The sequence below is a fragment of the Nothobranchius furzeri genome, chromosome 13, assembly GCF_043380555.1.
Source record: "Nothobranchius furzeri strain GRZ-AD chromosome 13, NfurGRZ-RIMD1, whole genome shotgun sequence".
In the NCBI taxonomy this organism is placed as follows: Eukaryota; Metazoa; Chordata; class Actinopteri; order Cyprinodontiformes; family Nothobranchiidae; genus Nothobranchius; species Nothobranchius furzeri.
Window position 1 is genome coordinate 67,679,156 of NC_091753.1, and position 22,548 is coordinate 67,701,703.

The 22,548-nt window shown below is 44.9% G+C and overlaps 1 protein-coding gene and 1 long non-coding RNA gene across 2 annotated transcripts in view; both read left to right on the top strand.

The window, feature by feature from the left end:
- The window catches only part of LOC139062568 (uncharacterized), a 215,888-nt gene that overhangs the window by 147,399 nt on the left and 45,941 nt on the right, over positions 1-22,548 (top strand). The window lies entirely within an intron of this gene.
- On the top strand, positions 1,785-18,879 carry gap43 (growth associated protein 43). Its single transcript, XM_015942023.3, has 3 exons — positions 1,785-2,013; positions 12,619-13,219; positions 17,628-18,879. The coding sequence occupies exons 1-3, from the start codon at positions 1,984-1,986 to the stop codon at positions 17,705-17,707; spliced, it is 711 nt and encodes a 236-aa protein (XP_015797509.1). The 5' UTR covers positions 1,785-1,983; the 3' UTR covers positions 17,708-18,879.

Below are 22,548 nucleotides of genomic sequence, written 5' to 3' on the forward strand. Positions count from 1 at the left end.
TCTACATTTATTTTTATTTTTTTATCCAACAAATAATTTTACAACCATCTTTCAGTGCTCACAACATGGTGAACAGTGAAACTGTGAAATCTATTTTAAGAAGTATAGCTTTGTTAATGGATTTTTTTAGTGAAAGGGATCATAACCAGATGTACCTTTTGAAAGAACTGGTACAAATGTGTACCTTTTACTACTAAAGCCTAATTTGTACTTCTCCGTCAGCTCCAACAGGGAGAGACACGCACGGACGGAGACAATTTGTCCTCATACTTCTCTGTCTCCCGGGGGACGTTGCAAAGCAGTTCCCCGCCAGGACACCAGAGGGCGTAGTGCTGTTCTGTGGTATCCTGTCATGTATAAACTAGGTTTAAGGAACATATATGTTCAGACAACAACAGAAGTACCCTGAGGTCCAGTGGTAATCCTTAGATTTAGTTGAAGTCATTTTGTCCCCTAGGGCACAACATTGTTCCCTTTCCAAACCCCTATTTTTGACTGTGTAGGGGACAGCGAACTAGCAGCTGCTCAGCATGAATGTGCACAACGGTGCACAGTCAGCAGAACTGCCTTATTCCCCCCCCCCCACCATCACTGTTACTGCTACAGCCCATTATGACACAAAGTGATGATGGAGAGCTGCCGGTTCTGGCTCTGTGGGAGGGTGTGAGTTCAGAAGTCTGGATGTGGAATAATCTGGCAATCAGGTCCTTTTTCTGCTCGTTCTGGTTGCTCTCCATCCTTATTGTGTCTGCAGCTTCTGCTGAAGCTTTCAGAGCGGGGGTGGGGACACTTCTCACACCACTGTGTGTGTGTGTGTGTGTGTTTTACTAAAGACACATGCAGAGTGTGGGTGTTTGCCTGAGCATGCACCTGCAAGCCTGACTGTATGGTGTTGGTTATAATGGGGAAGAGCATGAGCAGTGCTGCTCATTAAACCAGAGTGTGTGAGGAAAGGTGGACACACACATGTGTGTGTATGTGTGTGTACAGAATGAGAGGAGGACGGGTAAGAAGCCACACCCGGCCTTCCTGCTACTTCCTCCTACCTTCATTTTTCTTGTTCCCTCTCTTGTGCGCACACACACACACACACACACACACACACACACACACACACACACACACACACACACACACACACACACACACACACACACACACACACACACCTCCCTCATCTGCTGCTAGTCTGGTGTTTCCATGAGAACAGAGCACTGGGTATGGGGAGGGTGGTTTGGTGATGTGGGTGACGTGTCCTAAAAGCACAGAAAGTGTGTGTGTGTGTGTGTGTGTGTGTGCATCAGCACTCACTGCTGCTCTCTTGTGCATGCCTCCTGGCAGGAGCTGCTCCCAGATGTGCCAGGAAACACGCTTTATGTTCATAATTTGGACTCTGCAGTCACGGGATTATAATCTGAGATCCTTAGAGTTTTCTTAGTCTGAGGGGGAGATTTGACCAATCAGCTTCTTAAATGTTTAAATGAGCAAAAGTAAAACAGGCAGAGGGTTAAAAGAGTAGGCAATGTTGAGGGAATTAAAAACGAATCCAAATGAAACAGAAATAAAGGAAAGACTGGAACTGAAGGCATTCATTCTTATTTTGGGTGGGGCTGAGGCTTTTGCTAGAGCGGAGCTGAGAGGGTGGAGGGTGAGAAGATGTAGAAGAGAGGAGTGCTGATCTAAAGGGATGGTGGAGGGGCTTCATCTCTGAGTGAGAAGAGGAGGAGGAGAGTGTGAAGGAAAGAAGAAAAAAGGAGGAGAGAAGGATGGAGGGAGGAGGGGCTTAAAGGGTGGGCTTGTAGTCATTGTCAGGCAGCGAGTAGGAGCAGACCGAGTGAAGAACGTGTGTGTGCAGACTGGGATGAGTAGATGCACCGGGCAGCTTAGCTGTTGAAACAGCCAGAGAGAGAGAGAGAGAGAGAGCGAGCGAGAGGGGGGAGACTGAAGCTGAGAAGAAAAAGGGAGGATACTTCAACTACAACTATGCTGTGCTGCATAAGAAGAACCAAACCGGTAAAGTGCTCTGCTTTGCTTTCTCACCATCTCACACTAAATGCTTCATCTGTGCCATAAACTCTGGGATTGGGATGCCTTGTGGTCAGATTAGAGGTTCTAGAGGAGAGATTAGAGGAAATATAGATGCTGTGAAGAGGCCTGACTTGTGTTCATAGAAAGCTCTCCACAAAGCCCAGACACGCCTAGCTAATGTGATTATCCCGCCTGAATGGATGTTCCTCTCAGACCTCACAGACACTCCAGACCAGGACTCCATCTTGGCCAGATGCTCCTTATTGATCCAACACTTAAAAGTTAAAGATCATTAAAAGGTACTTGACAGGTGTCCATGGAAGCTCCTCCACCTCCCAGGGTCATCAGACAGACCTTCTCCTGGCTTACTGAGTAGAGACGGGGGACGCACGAAAAAGGGTGGGGTACTTCCTCCATCATGTCAGCGGCCTCGTGGGACCATGATGGAAATAAACCAGTACAACTGGATTACCACAGCCCTCCAGCCTGCTCCCATTTAAAGGCTGTTGGGGACTTTTAATAACCGGCGTCCAGAATAATCAAAAGGGACAGAAAAGACGAGGTTGCTATCACGCTGGGCCAGTGTGTGTGTGTGTGTGTGTGTGTGTGTGTGTGTGTGCTGCTATCTTAACACTGATTGTCAGACTCATAACGGGCCTGGTTACGCCTGGATGAGTCATATTAAGAAAGAGAGAGAGAGCAGCAGGGGGTGCCTCAGAGCTAGCCCTGCTGCACATGGATGTATGGAGACAGGTGGGGAGAGACCGGGATGCAGCAAAGCAGAAAGGTCCAGAAGTGGATCTGTTGGCAGAATGGATGAGGCAGGAGCCAGCATGCTGCAGCGATGTGGGTGAGGCACCTCAGCTCCTGCTCTGGAGACAGATGAAAGAGGATGGTCTAGTTCTCATGGATGGATGAGCAGAAAGCCTGATCTTCTGCTTTGCACCAGCACCGTGGCTCCTGCTGAATGGGAGTGGCCGCCAGCTCCTCCTGTAGGTTTGTCGCTCCCGCCTCTGACTGCTTCTCTTGTGCTCACCTCCCAATATTCTAAAAGTTTGTAAGCAAGTCTGAGTTAGTGCTCCTTTTCCATCTCCTCCTTCTTTCTAAGAGGATCTAATCAAATCCCATACATTGCAGGTTTTCTCTAAGTGTCCCAACCCGACCGGCTCTCTTCAGGCTGACACCAGGAGCTTTTCTTCCTGCCGGGTTTTCACTTCCATCAAGAAAACCTGAACTGTGATTTCTAACTACAGCCCACCTTCCCACCCCTCCATGATCTAACCATTTTCCTCTTTTCACCAGCGATCCTCTCCCCAATTCCCTCACCCCCCAGCAGCAATGAGATCAGTGGGGATGGCTGAGCCTTTGTTTGAGTCGATGTAACTGAATTACAGGCTGTGATGCTTTGGGCATCTAGCTGTTGTAGGTGCTGTGGTGCATCTTCTCCTAGTCCGCGCTTTCAACCAAAACCAAAACCATTTTGTTCTTTTGTCTGCGTGGGGGAGAGCGCAGAGGAAGCACCTGAGTCCCCATCTGCAGCAGACAGCCGGCTAAAAGGGCGTGGTGCTCCACTGAGCTTGTGTGCGTGTGCGTGTGTGTGTGAGTGTGTGTGTGAGTGTGTGTTCTTGTACTTACTACATACTGAGGACCATTTCCCCTACAATGTGAGGACATTTTTCAAAGTGAGGACATTTTTGGGTCCTTGCTTTCTTTAGAAGCATACCAGTTGGTTGTAGAGGTTTGGTGTGAATTCAGTTTTAGTTAAGGTTAGGGTTAGTAGTAGTGGTTATGGTTAGGGTTAAGGGATGGGTTAGGCATAGTGGAGTCACAAAAATGAATGGAAGTCAATGGAGGGTCCTCACTAAGACAGACATGTATGTGAGGGTGTGTGTATGTGTGTGCGTGTGTGTGTGTGTGTGTGTGTGTGCGTGTGCGTGTGTGCATATGTATGTGTGTGTGTGTGTATGTCTGTGAGTGTGTTTGGGTGTGTGTGAGTGTGTGTGTGTGTGTGAGAGTGTGTGTGTGTGTGCAAAATGTGTTGTGAGCTAACGTGATTTTGCTCTACTTATGTGTAGCCATCCTTAAGCAAAAAAGTAACTAAGTAACTTTTACTTTGACTACATTTTATCTAGTCACAATTCACCACCATTCCCATTCCAACCGTCAGAGTTTACCTTGACAACCAGAGTGCTAACTCACCTCGGCCCTGTCTAGGGATGGGTACCTTTCACATTTGAATATATAAGGTACCAATTCCTGGTACCCACAACATGATACAGATACTTAACGGCACAAATTTTCGATACTTTTGAGTCTTTAAAAATTATTTAAACAGTTTTTTTTATTAAATATATATTATTTTCCCAATATTTAACCATATTTGATAAATATCACGATGAAATACAACAGTTTGTATGTTATCATCGTAGTGTTGTACAAAACTCTTCTACATGAAAACCTTAAACAACAACGGTTTCTAGATGATGCAAAAACAAACCCAGCTCCATGTACTCATAATCCTCTTCTAATCTCTCTGGAATAACTCTGATGAGGACACCATGTATTATAAACTACTAATGAAACTAAAACATACTTCGATACCATACAACCGTTTGTATTTTAATATTGTGGTGTTTCACTAACTAAACCAGCTCCATGGACTCCTGTTCCTCTCCTTTCTCCTCTGGACAAACTGTGTGATGGTGGGTCCTTGTAGCTTTATAAACTGTGATGGTGGGTCCTTGTAGTTTTATAAACTGTGATGGTGTGCCTTTGTAGTTATATAAACTGTGTGATGGAGGGTCCTTGGAGTTTTATAAACTGTGTGATGGTGGGTCCTTTTAGTTTTAAAAACTGTGTGATGGTGGGTCCTTGTAGTTTTATAAAATGTGATGGTGGGTCCTTGTAGTTTTATAAACTGTGTGATGGAGGGTCCTTGTAGTTTTATAAACTGTGTGATGGAGGGTCCTTGTAGTTTTATAAACTGTGATGGTGGGTCCTTGTAGTTTTATAAAATGTGTGATGGTGGGTCCTTGTAGTTTTATAAACTGTGATGGTGGGTCCTTTTAGTTTTATAAACTGTGATGGTGGGTCCTTTTAGTTTTACACATTGTGTGATGGTGGGTCCTTGTAGTTTTATAAACTGTGATGGTGGGTCCTTTTAGTTTTACACATTGTGTGATGATGGGTCCTTGTAGTTTTATAAACTGTGTGATGGTGGGTCCTTGTAGTTTTATAAACTGTGATGGTGGGTCCTTGTAGTTTTATAAACTGTGTGATGGAGGGTCCTTGTAGTTTTATAAACTGTGTGATGGTGGGTCCTTGTAGTTTTATAAACTGTGTGATGGTGGGTCCTTGTAGTTTTATAAACTGTGTGATGGTGGGTTCTTGTAGTTTTATAAACTGTGTGATGGAGGGTCCTTGTAGTTTTATAAACTGTGTGATGGTGGGTCCTTGTAGTTTTATAAACTGTGTGATGGTGGGTCCTTGTAGTTTTATAAACTGTGTGATGGTGGGTCCTTGTAGTTTTATAAACTGTGTGATGGTGGGTCCTTGTGTCAGGGTGCGCTGGTGAGTGGAGCGGAGGTGAGGATCCAAATGCAGGGGAGAAAGCAGGCAGGCAGACAAACTGGACAACTGAAAGGGTTTTAATGATTCACGCACGCAGGACATGGAAACAATGAAGCAACAAGAGACAAAGGACTGGAGGGGTTTAAATACAGGAGGGCTGGGAGCTTGGGTGATTGGGAAACAAGAGGCAGGTGGGAGCAATCAACAGGGACAGAGGCTGAACCAAATGGAGAGACAGGACAGGGTGTGACACCTTGTAGTTTTATGAACTGTGATGGTGGGTCCTTTTAGTTTTATAAACTGTGATGGTGGGTCTTTGTAGTTTTATAAACTGTGATGGTGGGTCCTTGTAGTTTTATAAACTGTGATGGTGGGTCTTTGTAGTTTTATAAACTGTGATGGTGGGTCCTTGTAGTTTTATAAACTGTGTGATGGTAGGTCCTTGTAGTTTTATAAACTGTGTGATGGTGGGTCCTTGTAGTTTTATAAACTGTGTGATGGTGGGTCCTTGTAGTTTTATAAACTGTGATGGTGGGTCCTTGTAGTTTTATGAACTGTTTGATGGTGGGTCCTTGTAGTTTTATAAACTGCTAATTACACTGAAGCAAACATCATTGCTGTGAACTACATTCACTGTGTATCTTTTAGGGCTGTAGCGAAGCCTCGACGAAGTCGACGGCTCGATTCTAAAAATTTGTCGACGTCAGATCCGGAAGTCGACGCACCGCGCCCACTTGTTGCATCCCCAGGAGTTTGTAAATAGAGGAGGAATCTGCCTGTTCTTCCTCTAGTTCGCCCTCTTCTCCGCCTTCACTAACATCTCCGCCAAATACCGAAGACCCAGAACAACGTCCGTCCACTACTAGATTATTTTCCTGTTTTGCCCCTTCGTCTCCCGGCAACGGACAACAACTTCCGGGGTCAGATGCGCTGCTTCGTGTCTATCGCAGATGTAGAAAATCACCGGGAGCGCTTCTCCCTTAATAAAGGAGCTTCTTTCAGACATGAGGAGAGCTGTTTTGGTGGTAGCAGTCTCTCCTCCGTGCTGGTCTGTTTGCTGCTGGGTGTTTTTGGTTTATTTAAACTTGGTAACTTGAACTTAATGTTGGTAAAGCTACTGTTAGCATCTTCGCTAACAGCTTCTTGCGTTGGGATAAGCTGTTACGTTTTGGTTTAGAGTTAATCTTTTTTGTGGTGTAGATCTCCCTTTTATTACATTTAGAGTGTTGTGGGTTTTCGGGATCATCTCCCACACCTGGTGTAGGTGATGGTGGCAAAGCTCAGAGATAGAAGGGAGGACAATGTGGATTCTAGTAACGATTATATTTAGTGTAGTATTTATGTGTTCCCCTCTGCAGCTGGACTCATGAACGACAATAGTAGGACCACCCACTCCGGTCTCTTGGTTTCAGTCACATGACCCTGTGTTGCATTTGCGCCAGACTGACCCAGTCTGACCCGTACCTACACGGTCTCGTATTTATGTTTATTTATGTGGCAGACGTGTTTATCCAAAGCGACGTACACTAGTGAACCTACAGGCCATGTTGTGATCTGTGGAGGAAACTCACGCATGCATGGGGAGAACATGCAGCTCCACTAGAAAAGCAGCAGCTGGGTTTCAAACCTGCAACCTTCCTGCTGCGAGACAACAGTGCCAACAACTGCTCCACCATGCAGCCCATATACTATTAGCTGTTTATCTAATTATTACCCCCTGTATTATTTTATGTACTATTTCTTATTTTAGCTTATTTCCTTTTGCACAAAGTGCTGCAGGACTTTCTAATGTCATTTCTCACACATAAACCCGTCTGAGTCCGGTTTCTAACACCGGTAGCCTCTTGCTGTTCTGCCAATGTGAAGAGAAGAAAAACTGTTGATCATGGAACAGACAAAGCCCAGTGCCCCACCCTCTCCTCTGAGTCTCTGGTGACATATGCAGCTTTTATTGGTCTGATCTCATGCAGACTCACAATTGCCAAAAATTGGACCCAAGCACTTAACCCTAAACTGAATTACTGGCTGCATCCAGTGAGTCACACAGTCAGACAAAGGGATTGATGGGGTGTTTGGGAGTATGACATCATCGCCAGATCAGAGGGGGGTTGTGTTATACTTTAAAGATGGACATGTGTAGGAGTGGAAATGTCTGTGAGTGAGATCATATCAGTGTGAACAAGTTCCTCTGGTCTCCTCTAAGCTGAGCGGGTTTAACTAGTAGCTCCTAACTCATGGCTAAGATGGTGGCAGAGGAGTTAAGGGCCCCCACCCGCTCTGTTCTGGGGCAAGGCACTTCACCCCCTGGAGGTGTCTAGGGTGTAAGGTAGCTGTGGCTGCTGTGTAGCTCCTCACCACCTTGCAGGGGTGTTGGAGAAGGACACTAGTTACAGACGCTGACATGGATCCCATAACCTCTCCCTTTTCCTTCATGAACACAGAAAACGCTCCATGATGGCCTTCTTCTTCCTCTCACAGGTTTGCTTTATCAGGCAGCTAAAATGACTTTCTAATAATCATCTCACTGACTTTCTTCTACAGTTTCTGTGGTTGTCATGGATACGGTATGCTAAGAGAGTGGCGAGGTGTTGGATCTCCGCTGTGGGTGACATTTCTGTGTGGAGGAGACGGATGTGTAAAGTTTGAGTTTGGCCGAGGCAGTGATGGCTGCCACCTCGTGTTCTGAATCTCAGCCCCTCCCACCTGTCTGTTCTGATAACAAGTGTCCGTGCTAAAGCGTGTTCAGCACATCACCTGATGGGTGGATGTGTCTGATTAGCGCTTTGCTGCCTTCATCCTTGGGTGGTGCACTACTGACTTTTCCATAACCACACACTTGCAAAGCACCATTCCCCACCACCACCACAATGGTGACACACTCTACTCCACCGTCCCACTGCATCACTGAGAAAGCCATTAAGGGTGGGGGGTGGGGTGGATGCTGGCTGAACAACCAGAGCCACAACTTTGGCTAATGCGTGCATGTAACCATGGAGGGTTGTGATTCACTTTGCTGCTCTGCCCAGAATCAGGAACAAATAACCAGAGTGGAGAAACACGACCGAGGTGATGCTTCCATTTCAGGGTTCAGTTCAGAATAGGGCTGCAACTGTTTGTCGACGTTGTCGCCAGACGTGTTTTTTTCCGACCCAGTGAGATGCGCAATAGCTTCTCTGCTGAGCGTCAACTAACAGAAATGGCGGCGTCCAACACAGCAGCGACGCGTACCAAAACATCTAAAGTTTGGGAGCATTCTATCCTGGATTCAGCGAATAAAAAAATGACCTGCATTATTTGCAAAGCAGTCCTCGCGTATCACGGCAGCATCTCGCTGATACATGAACACTTAAAGAGAAAGCGCATCGGACAGTTGAATGAAACAGAGTCTGACTCACCTCGGTATAATTTAAATAACTCGAAAGCCAACACGTTTTGTTTTGGATGTACATTTATTTAAACGTATTTTCGCTTTAAAAAAGAGATTTAATGTTATGCCCGACTGTGCCTGACAAAAGTATTTTAATTTTATTTATGCATTTATGTCTGTACTGACACAGCACTGTGCCTAATTGGTGTTAGACAGGGCATTTTTATTTACTGTTAGTATGAATCGGCCTATCAGCAGCAAAGTTCAATAAAATATGCATTTTCCATTGAGGTATCCATCTTTCTTGTGTTTATTATCATTTTTCACACAATTAAAGCGATCTCATGCTAAATTTAAGAAAAATTTAATAATTATCCGATTAGTCGACTAATCGTTTCAATAGTCGGTGACTAGTCGACTATTAAAATATTCGTTAGTTGCAGCCCTAGTTCAGAAATGCTTCTGCAGCAGCAGGAAGCTAACAGGTCATGTTAGAAGAATTTCATCATCTAAACGTTCTTTTATTAAAGACTCCTGAAACTTGTTTCATATTGACTCCTGTAGCATCACTACAGGCAGTATATCCACTACCCGCCCTCTCTCCTGGAAGGGTTGGATGTCTGGTGTCCTCCACAAGCCTTCAAGACACCAATGAGCAAAAGGCTGCTGTCTGCAACCGCCGAATATCTGCTCTCACGCACACACACGCACACACACACACACACACACACACACACACACACACACACACACACACACACACACACACACACACACACACACACACACACACACACACACACATTCTCATCTGGCATGCAGTGTGAGGACCATCAATGACTTCCATTCATTTTAGAGACTGCATTGTGCCTAACCTAACCTTAACTAAAACTTAGTCTGCACCTCTAAAACTAACGAGTAGAGCTCTGTATGTCCTCACTTTGGTACAGATATGTAGCCTGGTGAACTAGACCAAGCACTCTGCTTTGTGGGCCAATTACAGCGCTCTATTCGCCTTGTGGGCTACTCAGAGCCCTCTATTCGTCTGGTGGGTGGGATGAAGCCACAGAGAAACAGCTTTTTTAGCCTGGCCACGCTCCATTGACGGCTCTCGGTTGTGGGGCGGGTTCTACCGTTGTCTTTCAAATGATCTCCGCATTCCACTGGACAATGAATGTGACATACTCTTGTTTCACTCTGTTGCATCATCCCACCCACCAGGCATATAGAGTGCCCTGATTGGCCCACAAAGCAGATAAAGCTCTGTGATTTGTTCACTAAGCAGATAGAGCACTATGATTGGCCCACCATTATGGACCAATCACAGCTCTTTATGTGTTTGAAACCCCTCAAGAGAGCTGTGATTGGCTAGCCAGAGTCCTGGCAGGAGCTGCTGAGGTTCCAATGGAGCATGCCTAGACCAAACTTTGCAAAGCAAGAATTTGGTCTAGTTCACTAGGCTAACAGCTTTTACATCAGTTATGGACTATTTGGACTTGGGCTCTATTAGAATCAGGAGCAGATAGATGTATTTATGTCCTTTATTTTAAAAAAAGGATGTATTTTCATATTTTTCAACAGTGGACTGCCTTGTTTACCGATATCCTCTGCGGTGAGCACGTCACTTTGTTCCTTGTCCAGTAGCAAGCAGAGATTGGTTGAAAGGCTACGTTAAACCCACCCCACGACCAAGAGCCGTCAATGGAGCGTTGCCACATAAAAAAATATATTTACTTAGTCTGGCTTGCATATAGACACACACACACACACACACACACACACACACACACACACACAGTTTTGACTTTAGAAGTGGGGGGGGGGGGGGGGGGGGGGGACACAACTGGCATGATGACCGGGGGGTGTGGGGGGGTATATACAGTAAGTATAGAAAAGTGTGTTTAACACCACAGCTTACAGTCTCTTTATGTAATGTCAGGAATGCTGAACTATCAAGTGCACAGGTGTCAGGAACGGCCAATCACACGTTAGCAAGTATCAGCAGAGCCAATAGATGAGCTTATGGACGGTTTTAACGGGAAACCGGCTTCAACACAAGTGGCTTTTTTTGTGCTTGGTCCTAGTGCTCCACCAGTGTCTATTTAAAGAGCAAGTCACCCCCCAAATCAACTTTATCTTGCTGATAAGCTACATAAACGAGTGTCTAATGGTGCTGTAGGCACATGTAGTCAATTATTTGGTACTTTAGTTCATCTTAGTTAAAATGAACATATTCAGCCTAAAACTGTCAGTGTTATGCCCTCTTCAGGTAAAATCTCTGCACTGCATTTGAATTTAAATCTGCCATCGCTACTGGCTAACGGTACACTATGATGTTAGCTGGAACATTATGATGTCACAACGTCATTGTGTGTGTGTGTGTGTGTGTGTGTGTGTTAGTGGCTCCGCCCTCTTGGTCTACCAGTCTAACAGCTGTTGTATTTTTCTAACAGGAAGTGAGTTTGGAGTACGACTCTAGTAGGGGGTGACTTGCTCTTTAATATGGCGTAATATTGTTTTTGAATGGTAAAAAGTGCAGGGGACAAAATTGACTTTGGAAAAGGTGAGGGGGACATGTCACACACACACACACACACACACACACACACACACACACACACACACACACACACACACACACACACACACACAGTCACAGAGATTTTGACTTAATCACTTTTCTCATTAATGTGGCTCCACCTACACGCTTCTGCTCCAGGACTGCACTGAACTTTTCACATTTATTTTAAATGTACTGGTTTATTTTGTTGCTCGTCATTCATGATTTGGTTTAATTTCATTTCTTTTATTAGATTTATATGAGTCATAACACAAGCCACTCTTTGATGGACAGCTATGGATCCAGTTGCAGAAGGTAAAATCACTGAATGCCTTTCATTTTCACCGTTTATTCTGTCCTACTCCTGACTCTGTTCCTTATCCCGTCAAAAGCCTTGACCTTCTTTCCTGACAAACATCATTTACAGCACTGAGTTCAAAACCAAAACAAATGTAACGTACGGTGCCAAAGCTTTTACTCACCTAATTGCTGTAAGTGGGGCCGGATGGACTTGATCAGTAGAATGGAAGTCCATTTGCAGCATGTTTCCAGGCTTTGTGATGGTTTCCATGCTTTTTTTTAAAAAAAAAGTTAGCTGATTAAAAAAAACAACAACTATTCAGCCTCTGAACGAGTGTTTGTTGTTAGTGGCTTGGCACAAAAGCAGTGTGTTGAGTCTACAAACAACACCAGAGATATGCAAGAAAATGTATCTAAATACACCAGGTGTGATCCTCTCTCTGAGGTTTGCTTCAGCCTACGAGCTCATATGAGAAAAACACATCTTGTTTGAAGAGTAACTGAAACTTTAGTCTGGAAATCTGTTGCTCATGTTCAAAAGAGTCCCAAGTCTGGGTGGCTCAAGACTTTCTCAGTGCTGTCGTTAACTCTTCTGTCTTGTCCTGACCTCTGACCTCTCGGATCTGAACAATATGTAATGAATGTCAGAAGGATGCTAGGTCCAAACATGAGAATGGCAGCATGATGATCCTACATCCTTCACAATAGAACAACACTGGTTGCTGCTGGTTACCTCCAGAGCTGCACCGCTGCTTCCAGCTGTTAACCTACTGTGTTGTCTGTTGCCTTCCAGGTAGAGAAGAACGAGGATGCAGATCAGAAGATCGAACAGGATGGCACTGCCAACAAACCCGAGGACAAGGCCCACAAGGCTGCCACCAAAATACAGGCTAGCTTCCGTGGACACATAACTCGGAAAAAGATGAAAGATGGAGAGGAGGAGAAGGAGAAGGAAGGAGATGGTCTTGCTGCAGAGGAAGTAACAAATGGAGAAGAAGAGCCAAAGGTGAATGGAGAAGAGAAACTTACTGAGAAGGAGGAAACTGCAGGAGAGGAGACCAAGAAGGAGGTGGAGGAGACAAACCAAGCCAAGAGCCCAGTGGCAGACAAGTCAGCTCCAGCAGACACGGCGATGTCTCCTGTAGCGGCAGCACCACCTGCTGCTTCTCCCACAGCACCCTCTGAACCTCACCAAGAGGAGCCCAAGGTGGAGGAGAAAGCTCAGGAGAAGCCCAAAGAGGTGGTGGCAGCAGAGAGTCCCACCACTGCCACTGAGAAGGAGGAGGAGCAGAGTGAACAGAAGAAGGAAGAGGAGGCCAGAAAAGCCGACGTGCCTGCTGCTGCCAGCCCAACAGCTGAGAAGGAGGAGCCTAAACAAACAAACGGTATACAAGGTACGCAGATGAGGAGACGCAGGTTCTCAGGCTGTCGGATGTGTGAACGTTTAGATCCGAGTCAGTTATTCCCTACCTTCCTACAACCAAGTACTGCAGACCTAATAGAGCAGACTCGGTGAGCTCTGCGTAGTCTTCGTGGCAGGCTCTTCGGGACATCGCTGCTTGTTGAGTCTTTGGGATTTAAAGGCTGTGCTAAGTCATTCACTGTTTAGGACAGAAGTACAGCTCGCTAGTCCATCAGACTGCTCTGCTTTAGATATCAGCTCAGTGTGATCAGCACGGCTCAGCGTGTTGGTGTTATCCCGGGGCTGACCACAGTCAACGTGAAGAAAAATGCCAGGGGCCTCATTTATCAAATGTACTTACGCACACATCTGCGTATTTTGTGCGGAGGAACAATTCTACGCATTGTGTGGAATTTATCTTTTTGTACTTGTGCGTAGAAACGTTCCTAAATGCATGAACAGCTCTGACTGTGCGTAGGAACCAGAGTTGAACGATTAATTGCATATGCAATTAAATTGCAATGTGACAAAAGGAGATGATTTAATCGCAAACGCTGTGATTTGACTGGCAGAGAGTAGTTAGCGCAATGCTATTAAACATGGAAAAACCCATAGGGATGCTAATGCTAATATCGCCGATTACATTCTTACAAATTACGAATTAGGAACATGCCAAATGATTACATTTGGAGTCTAAAAAAAGTAAAAACTGTCATTAATCAAATAAGTACAGATAAATATTTTAGTAACGATAGAAACTGTAAGAGACTTCAACTCCACCGAGTTTTGGCTAGCAGCTATGAACGTAACTGAACTATGGAAGCTCTGCATGGAAAAGACGTCAAAAACTCTTAACACAAAAGACTTCAATAAACGGGACACTCTACTATCCTGCTAATAAATGTTCACAGTTGATGCTAATACCTATGCTCCTTCAAGGGATGTGCTCCTGGCTGCCAAGCATCGCACCTTCAAATACGACATTTTGTCTTTACTTGTGAGTGTTTATGTAGACAAATAAACTTGTTGATATGATATGTAGATAAATATGTAGATACATAAACGTGTTTATATTCAGTACAAGTTACATAGATATTTTTTTTTGCTTCCATTAGTTGAAAAATGAGAAAACCCCTTAAGAAAATAATCATGAATTAAATCGCAATACTGAAGAAAAAAATCACAATTAGACTATTTCCAGAATCGTTCAGCCCTGGTAGGAACAGCATCTAGTGGCAGAACGGCCAACACCGAATGTCTCCATCATCCAAATGTGTTCCTCATCCACAGGTTTTATTTATCCAGTGTGTAGTTTTGTCGGTGGAAAAATGGCTTTTTCGCATAATTTGTGCTAAAACCAATAAAAGACGTGTGACCGACGGCAATCTGACATCATGGCTGATCTGTGTTATTGGAGGATTTACCAGAATGTGTTCTCAAGAGGGAACCCATTCTCCGTGAGCGCTCTGACCTCAAAGGAAGTCCTTCTGCTGGGATCTGGGACCCTTTGTGGTGCGACAGACAAACCTCACGAATCCGATCCCGGTTCATATTTTATTTTACAACTACGAGAACCCCCCAGAACCTCCTCTGCTCCCAGATCATACACGCCATGTTGCCAAGGTAACCAGACTGAATAACTTCTTAGAGGCTGCACTCTCAGACATTTACTCCAGCCAGAACGACTCCTTAAACGTAAACAAGAACCCGTTACTCTATGATTATTGTGTTTGTTCCTGACAGGAACCTCTCTGTCTCGACCACTTTTTAACCCCTTCAACTTGTTTGTTCTTTTGCGCTTCAGCAGCCAGTGTCAATAAAGTTTTTCTTATTTTTTATGAAAAAATAACAGGGAATCCCCTCACGAGCTGAGGACGTAGCATGACTGATTATGGTTAATTGAGGGTGTTTCTCTATGCAAATGGCTGTCCACAGGCACGAGCGCCTGATTACACTCAAGTGGGATTCATCAAGAGCTAATATCGGCGGAACACGCATACGAGAGGCCACCGCATGTTTCATTAATCAGACTTTTGACTTTTCGTACAAACATTCTGAATTCCGTTAGTAGGATAGAAAACAGAAACGTTTCAACCAGCGTTTGAAAAATGAGGCCCCAAGTCTTTGTTTGGATGGAACGTTTTTTCTCGCATCGCTTCACATGGACTAGATGATAGCAGGACCAACACACCATTCTCTCAATCATCACCCAATAAAGTGAAACAGCAACAGGCTCCTCCCAGACTTTTACTGCTGATGCGTTTCAGAACAAAGGCAGACTGACTTCTAAAGAGGATGGAGACGAGAGATATGGAACTCCCGCTGATGTCATTCTCGTAACGTTGAACACTCTCAGATTGAGTCAGACAGGTGGTTGATGGAGCATGCTCTGTATGGAGTGGGGGGGGGCACATGCACACAAACAGAGAGAGAGAGATGGTGAGAGAAGCTAAAGTCCTACTTAGAAACCAGCTCATGAAGGCACCGCTGTCTTCCTTTTGTCATAGTTACCACCTTCAGTGGATGACTGGTCCACACGGTCTGATGTAAATGAAGTATTAATGATTGAAACCCAAACTCGGGAGGTCCATCACATACAACAATACCTGCTACTGGAATACCTGACCTGACTGATACATCCAGCACTGATGAGAATGAAGATGCTTCGCTGTGTTTCCCCTCTTACACATTTCTTCTGGATTGTTTTTGTCAAAGTGTCACAGGTCCGGCAGCAGGATTTCTGAACTAACCTGGTCCCTTATCAAATCACTGTGTGTAAATCACTGTTACTACTGAGAAATGTGAGTTCACATGCAGGTGAAGGTTCTCAGTCATCCAGGTCATGGTGATGCACGAGGTTCAAATGAAGGAAACTGGACTTCCTTGGTTTCGTGGCAACGTTTCCCTTCTTATTCAAGGAGCTTTGTCAGTTCTAACTGGAACATGGAGTGGTCACGCCTACAGACTGTAGCTGTGTTGTTGTTTAACCAGCTCAGTGGCTTAGTGGTTGGAGTGTCTGCCTTGAGACTGGGAGATGGTTTATCCTACCAAACCAGTGTGAGACGGAGTCGTGTGGATGCAGGAGGGTGTGACCTAGACTGAAACTGTTCATTAAGCCAATCAGTAAAGAGTTTCCTATATAAGGAATCCAACAGGTTGCATCGAGTCACTGACTAGTGTCAGAGTCTTTACAGCAATCCTCATACTAAGCAAGCATATAGCGACAGTGGAGAGGAAAACTCCCTTTTAACAGGAAGAAACCTCCAGAGAATCCTGGCTCAGTATAAGCAGCCATCCACCACGACTCACTGGGGATCGAGAAGACAGAGCAGACACACACACACACACACACGCACATGCAAACACACACACACACACATGCACACACAGACAAACACGCATGCACACGTACCGTGTACGCTAAACTCGTATTCGGTTCGGTTCAGTGATTTGAAGAGCTCAGTTTGATAAGTTCTCGGTATATTATTATTATAGTTATTTAATATGTGAAGCGACTCCTATAGCGAGCAGAACCAGGTGTCATCACAGGCTGCTGATCCAACATGATGTCTTTAATTACTTCACAGGTTATTTGTGCAGCTATGAGTGTCACGCTCATACAGACTCGTGTCGTGTTTGACTGATGATGCTCCTGTTTTTATTTCTGCAGCGAGCCTTAAAAACTCACCTCATACCGCCCAGTGTTTCTTCTATAAACTCGTATTAAATAGCGAGCTTCCTCCGCGCCGTGTTTTTGTTGTAGGATGTAAACTTTACATCAGTCGTCCCAGGGGAAAATTCAGCAGAAGTGTTTGTTTACATTTTTGCCGCCGTGTGAGAGAAGGGAGAGGCGACGCTCCGTTCAGCGTCTCTACAGGCTCCAGCAGCAGCGACAGCCAGCTGGTTTCATCCGCTCTGAAAGGCGTTGATCAGAATTTGCACATCACATCATTTTCTACGGAGATCGGGCGCGTACAGCCATCATGTGTCACTCAATACAGCATCCGTGCGGAAACTCGCCTAGGAACTTTTATCTGCTGCAGTTAAATCACGCAAAGAACAATTCATTATTTAACGGAAAAAATAAACCGAAACGGTACGTAAGTGGACCGAACCGAACTGGCCGAACCGAAAAGGTTCGACTTTTAAAAAAACAGCTGAACATCCTTTTATTTAAAGCTGTTTTTACAAAACTCTTTTTTTTCTTATATAATATAATCATTTTTCAAAATCATATAAATGTTAAATCAACATTCCCTGGACTAAGTGTCTCTTTCTCTGTCTCTTCTTTTCAAATTCATCCTATTTTTTGGCTTTCCTCTGTTATCGTTTCCTTATTTACGCTTGTAATTCCCTCCTTTCATTTGACATTCATCCACCTTTCCCCTCCTTCTATACAGATGCTGCAAAGGAGTTGAAAGCAGAGGAGACCACCCTGGTAGATGGAGTGGTGGAGTCCCCTGAATCCAAGGATAACTAAGGCCAAGTCAAACCAATTGAAGAATAACGCAAAAACACAAATTTAAAAAGGTTGCTCATTGCCTTCCCAGAGTGAAGGCAGTCTGTTTCTATTTGTCTTTTTTTTTTTGTGTGGCAATGACTTTCTCATGTTGGGGGAGTTTCCAGAGAGATTTCTTCTGCTCAGACTAATAGTATGAGGAAGTTTATGATAATGTTAGCGTTGTGATGATTATAAAAATGTTTATTACCTTAATGATGACGATGAAAGAGATGATGATGATGATGATTGTTAATGTTGATGATATGGCAAAGTACATTTGGTGTGTTTTTACTATATAATGTGGTAAAAACACTGTTGAAAAACTGGCTCCCAACTGGAATAGTGACACAGATTTGAATGCATTGCTAATGCAGCACATTAGATTTTTATTGTAATTCTCTTTCTTTCAAGCTTCATTGCAGAAGACCGTTTGGCAGATGTACTCACAAAAACAAGTTTTAATATGCAATTTCAGTTTTTAACACAGAACAAGTGTACGAAAAATAAGAAATGCACTGGTAATATTATAACAATAACAGTAATAGAATGTATAAATTGTGTGACATATCCAGCTGGTCAGTTGTATCTTGAATTCCAAAACAGCAAAGCAGATGGATCTATCTCCTGTCTATTTTCTTTAAGTTACTCAACCTCGGTAAAAAGCCCTAAGAAGGCCTCTGTCAGCTTTGCATTTACAGTAAAGAACCTGTTGCCATTTAAATAAAATAATCTCTAGAAAATAAGTATAGTATTGATGTGTCTGGCTCTTATATACACCAATTTGTATTCGGACAACCAAACGTGAGAACAGTAGCGCGAACAACTGAACCAGATGCATGATGGAAACTCTCCCTTCAAGAGGAACTTTTTCGCAGTCACAGAAACATAAGAGGTGTGGCAGCTTCTTTTTGATGTCTTTGGTGTTGTTATGACAGTTTATATAGACTGGAAAAAAATACTCTTGCACTGATGTAACAAAATTTCTGAAAAGAAAAATCAAACGAACAAGTAAACAAACAAAAAAAATTACTTTCCTTGTTTCAGTGAGTGCAATGACCAGTTTCAACCTTATCTAAAAGCTAAAACTTGTGAAAGAAATGGTTTCCATGTCTGTTTTCAAAATAAAAAACATGTGCCAATTACCATCATAACTGTTGAGTTTGTTTAACGCTTAGACTACATTCACACTGCAGGCAAAAGTGCATCAAATCTGCTTTTCCCCCAAAATGTGACCCATATCTTAATTTTTTATGACAGTCTGAATGCACAGATCTTATTTTTTTTAAATGCGATCCATGTCACTTGAATATGTGGAACTGATTCTGACACATATCTAATGTTTTTACAAGTGACATCTGAACGGTCATGTCGCATTAAATCAGTCTCCTACGTCACCGAATCAGCGGAGGTGAGCGTCGTGTGTGGATGTTCCTGAGGAGAAGCGCTGACAGAAGGGTTCAGGAGTCTGTCTGGACTTCCTGTTTTAGGTTTAGGAATTAAACACACAGGAGAGCATGCGGGAGGTGGAGGTGCTGCTGGAGAAAAGCGTCTCACCGGTCTCCGTCTCCGTAAAGAAAGCGGGGTCTCCGTGACAGGGGGTCGCTGTGAATGAATTAATACCAGATCATTTTTGGTGGATAATAATTCAGGGAGACGGCGGGAACAAGGAGTAAAATAGTTTACTGTTGTTAAAGCAGTTTCCAGCTGAAAAAGGACGAATTAACAGGTGTGATCCTGATCCTGTAGATAAACTGTCTGTGAAGGCTTTCTCATCGCAACTCCACCTCTCCTGGTTCCGACTTGTGAGACTTCATCTCTTTTGCGCATGCGGGTAACTTTGGGGCCATGGAGCGTGCAAACTGGAGAGTTTGATGTTGCATTTCAGTCATAGTGTGAACAGCCACACACAAAAAAAATCGGATTTACTCAAAAAATCGGAATTGAGCATCAAGGCTTGCAGTGTGAACATAGCCTTAGTTTGAGTCTGCTGCCACTCCATTAACAGAAACAATTGAGTGGGAAGACAATCTACCGTGGCGCCTTATTTACAGAGGTAGACAAAAATGTTGGTACCCTTTGATCAATGAAAGAAAACCCACAATGGTCACGGAAATAATTTGTACCAGACAAAAGTTATAATAAATACAAAGGCTATAAATTCCTCCCTGGGCTGCCACCTTACCGTGTTAGAAGAGTTTGAGTGTCCAAATGATCCTAGGAGCGAAGTTGTCTGAAGCTTTATGCCTTTGGTAGCATCACACATGGCAAACAGGTCCTAGGTGAGGGATCAGACAAAGAGCAGCCCAAAGGCCCCTTATGAAGAAAAATGTACATGAAAACAGTGTTCCTTTGCCCACACACAGGTCACCGGGGCCCACGGCTGGAGCAAGGATTGGATGTGGGGAATGTTGGCAAGCGCCTGGTGGCCAGAATTTCACCCTGGCGGGGCACAGCCCGAATAGGATACGTGTGTCCCCCTTCATATGGGCTCACCACCCATGGGAGGGGCCAAAGTGATCGGTTGCAGTGTTTTACAGGTGGTAGCAGAGACCAGGACCTTGGCAGTCTGACCCTCGGCTACAGAAGCTGCCTTTTGGCAGGTGGAATGTCACCTCTTTGGTGGGGAAGGAGCCTCATTTGGTGTGCGAGGTTGAGAGGTTTTGACTAGATATAGGCAAACTCACCTCTACACATGGCTCTGGAACCAGTTTCCTTGAGAAGAGTTGGACACTCTGGATTTGCGCCACACTGAGAGGCGCCGAGCAGGGGTGGGCATACTATTTTCCCCCCATCTTGGTGCCTGTACATTGGGGTTTACCCCAGTGAACCAGAGAATAGCCTCCCTCCACCTACGTGTGTGGGGATGGGTCCTGACTGTGGTTTGTGCTTATGCACCAAACTGCAGCGCAGACTTCCCACCCATTTTGGAGACCCTGGAGGAGGTGCTGGAGAGCTCTCCTTCCAGTGACTCCCTCGTTCTGCACGGGGACTTTAATGCTCACGTGGGCGATGACAGTGAGGCCTGGAGTGGAGGGGTAGGGAGCAAAGGCCCCCCGATCTGAATTTGAGCTGTGTTTTGTTTTTGGACTTCTATGCTAGTTATGGATTGTCCATAATGAACACCATGTTCAGGCAGAAAGATGTCCATATGTGCTCTTGGCACCAGGATACCTTAGGCTGCAGCTCGACGATCAACTTTGTTGTTGTTTTGACTGATTTACGGCCGCATGTCTTGGACACTTGGGTGAAGAGAAGGGTGGAGCTGTCAACTGACAAATACCAGGTGATGAGTTTGCTCCGATGGTGGGGGAGAAGGCCAGTCAGACCTGTTAAGCCCAAAAGTATTGTGGTCTGCTGGGAATGTCTGGCAGAGTCTCCTGTCTAAAGGAGCTTCAAATCTCACCTCCAACAAAACTTTTCGACTGAAGCCGGGGGACTGTTCCTTGCCTCCATTGTTGAGGCGGCTGACTAGAGCTGTGGCTGCAGGGTCATCGGTGCCTGTCGTAGTGCCAACCCCCAAAGCTGTTAGTGTACACCGGTGGTTAGGGATACTTCCCAAGCTGAAGAAAGAGTCCTATTAGATATTTTGGCCTGTGGGACTCCAGAGGCAACAAAAAGGCCATTCCCATCTGTACCTGGTCGGCCCGGGCCGGGCCGCCCCGGCCGGCCCCAGCCTTGCCCGAGTGATTCCTCACGTCCCTGCTCTGGAATGCGGGCGGTCCCCAGAAATTGGCGGGAGAAATTGGTGCTAAGATGTCAGTGATGTCATATATCAGCGAATATTTGAGCCGCCTTGTGTTGATTGATACCTGTGTAGTGTTGTAAACAATGGAGAACTTCGTGGTGTTATTTTTCATGGTTCTGCGCTTGTGGCTCGTTTTGGGGGCCAGACTCTGCGCTAGACAGGCCGAAAGGCGTCGGCTTCGCCAGCTGAGGAGGATGAAATCTGCAAAGCGTCGCCGAGACATGCAGGAAGCCATTCTGAAGCAGTACAACACATTGCTGCGATTACGACAACGCAGACGACGCATCCTGGTAATTGCTAAAATTCTAATTCTGACGTGCGTGTTTAATACACTTCAAGTTAATAAAATACGTTTCATTTGTTTTAGATGGCTATTTTGGAAGGCTCCAGCGGCAGACGCGCAATCTGGTCACTCAACCGATCCTCTGACTGTTGGGATAATTATGTGCCTTGTTACACGGAAGCGCAGTGGTTGAAGCACTTCAGAATGTCCGAGGAGACGTTCATTTTCCTGTGCAACAAACTGCGGCCAGCATTGCAGTGAAAAGACACTTTCTTCCGTGAGTGTGTGCCTCTGAGGAAGATTGTGGCTATTGCTTTATGGAAATTTGCTACAGGTTCAGATTACAGACCCATCAGTGTTCTGTTTGGTGTTGGCATCTCAACTGTTGCCAAGTGTGTGAAGGACTTTTGTGCTGCTGCAGAAGCATTGCTGTTGCCAGAACTGACTCATTTACCCAATGAGGGTAAATTTCGGGAGATAGCGTCCTATTTTGAGAGCAGGTGGGGGTTGCCACAGTGTGTGGGTGCTTTGATGGCTCATCCCCATCATAGCAACCAGAAACTTTCACACAGACTATTTCAACCGGAAAAGGTGGCACACACTCATCTTGCAAGCTGTGGTTGATGGAAAGGGACTGTTTTGGAACGTTTTTGTAGGGCTTCCAGGGAGCGTGACCGATGTGAGGGTCCTGAGACTTTCCTCCATCTGGGATTTGGCAAGCCGTGGAAATCTCTTCCCTGACTATTCCATCCAAATTGCTGGCGTTGACTTTGGATACTGCATCCTGGATGA

Bases quoted from the DNA above. Each gene is read 5' to 3' on its own strand.
- gap43 (XM_015942023.3), top strand. From the start codon at position 1,984: ATGCTGTGCTGCATAAGAAGAACCAAACCG. The intron at 2,014-12,618 runs GTAAAGTGCTCT...GTTGCCTTCCAG, and splicing joins GCATAAGAAGAACCAAACCG to GTAGAGAAGAACGAGGATGC. The intron at 13,220-17,627 runs GTACGCAGATGA...CCTTCTATACAG, and splicing joins ACAAACAAACGGTATACAAG to ATGCTGCAAAGGAGTTGAAA.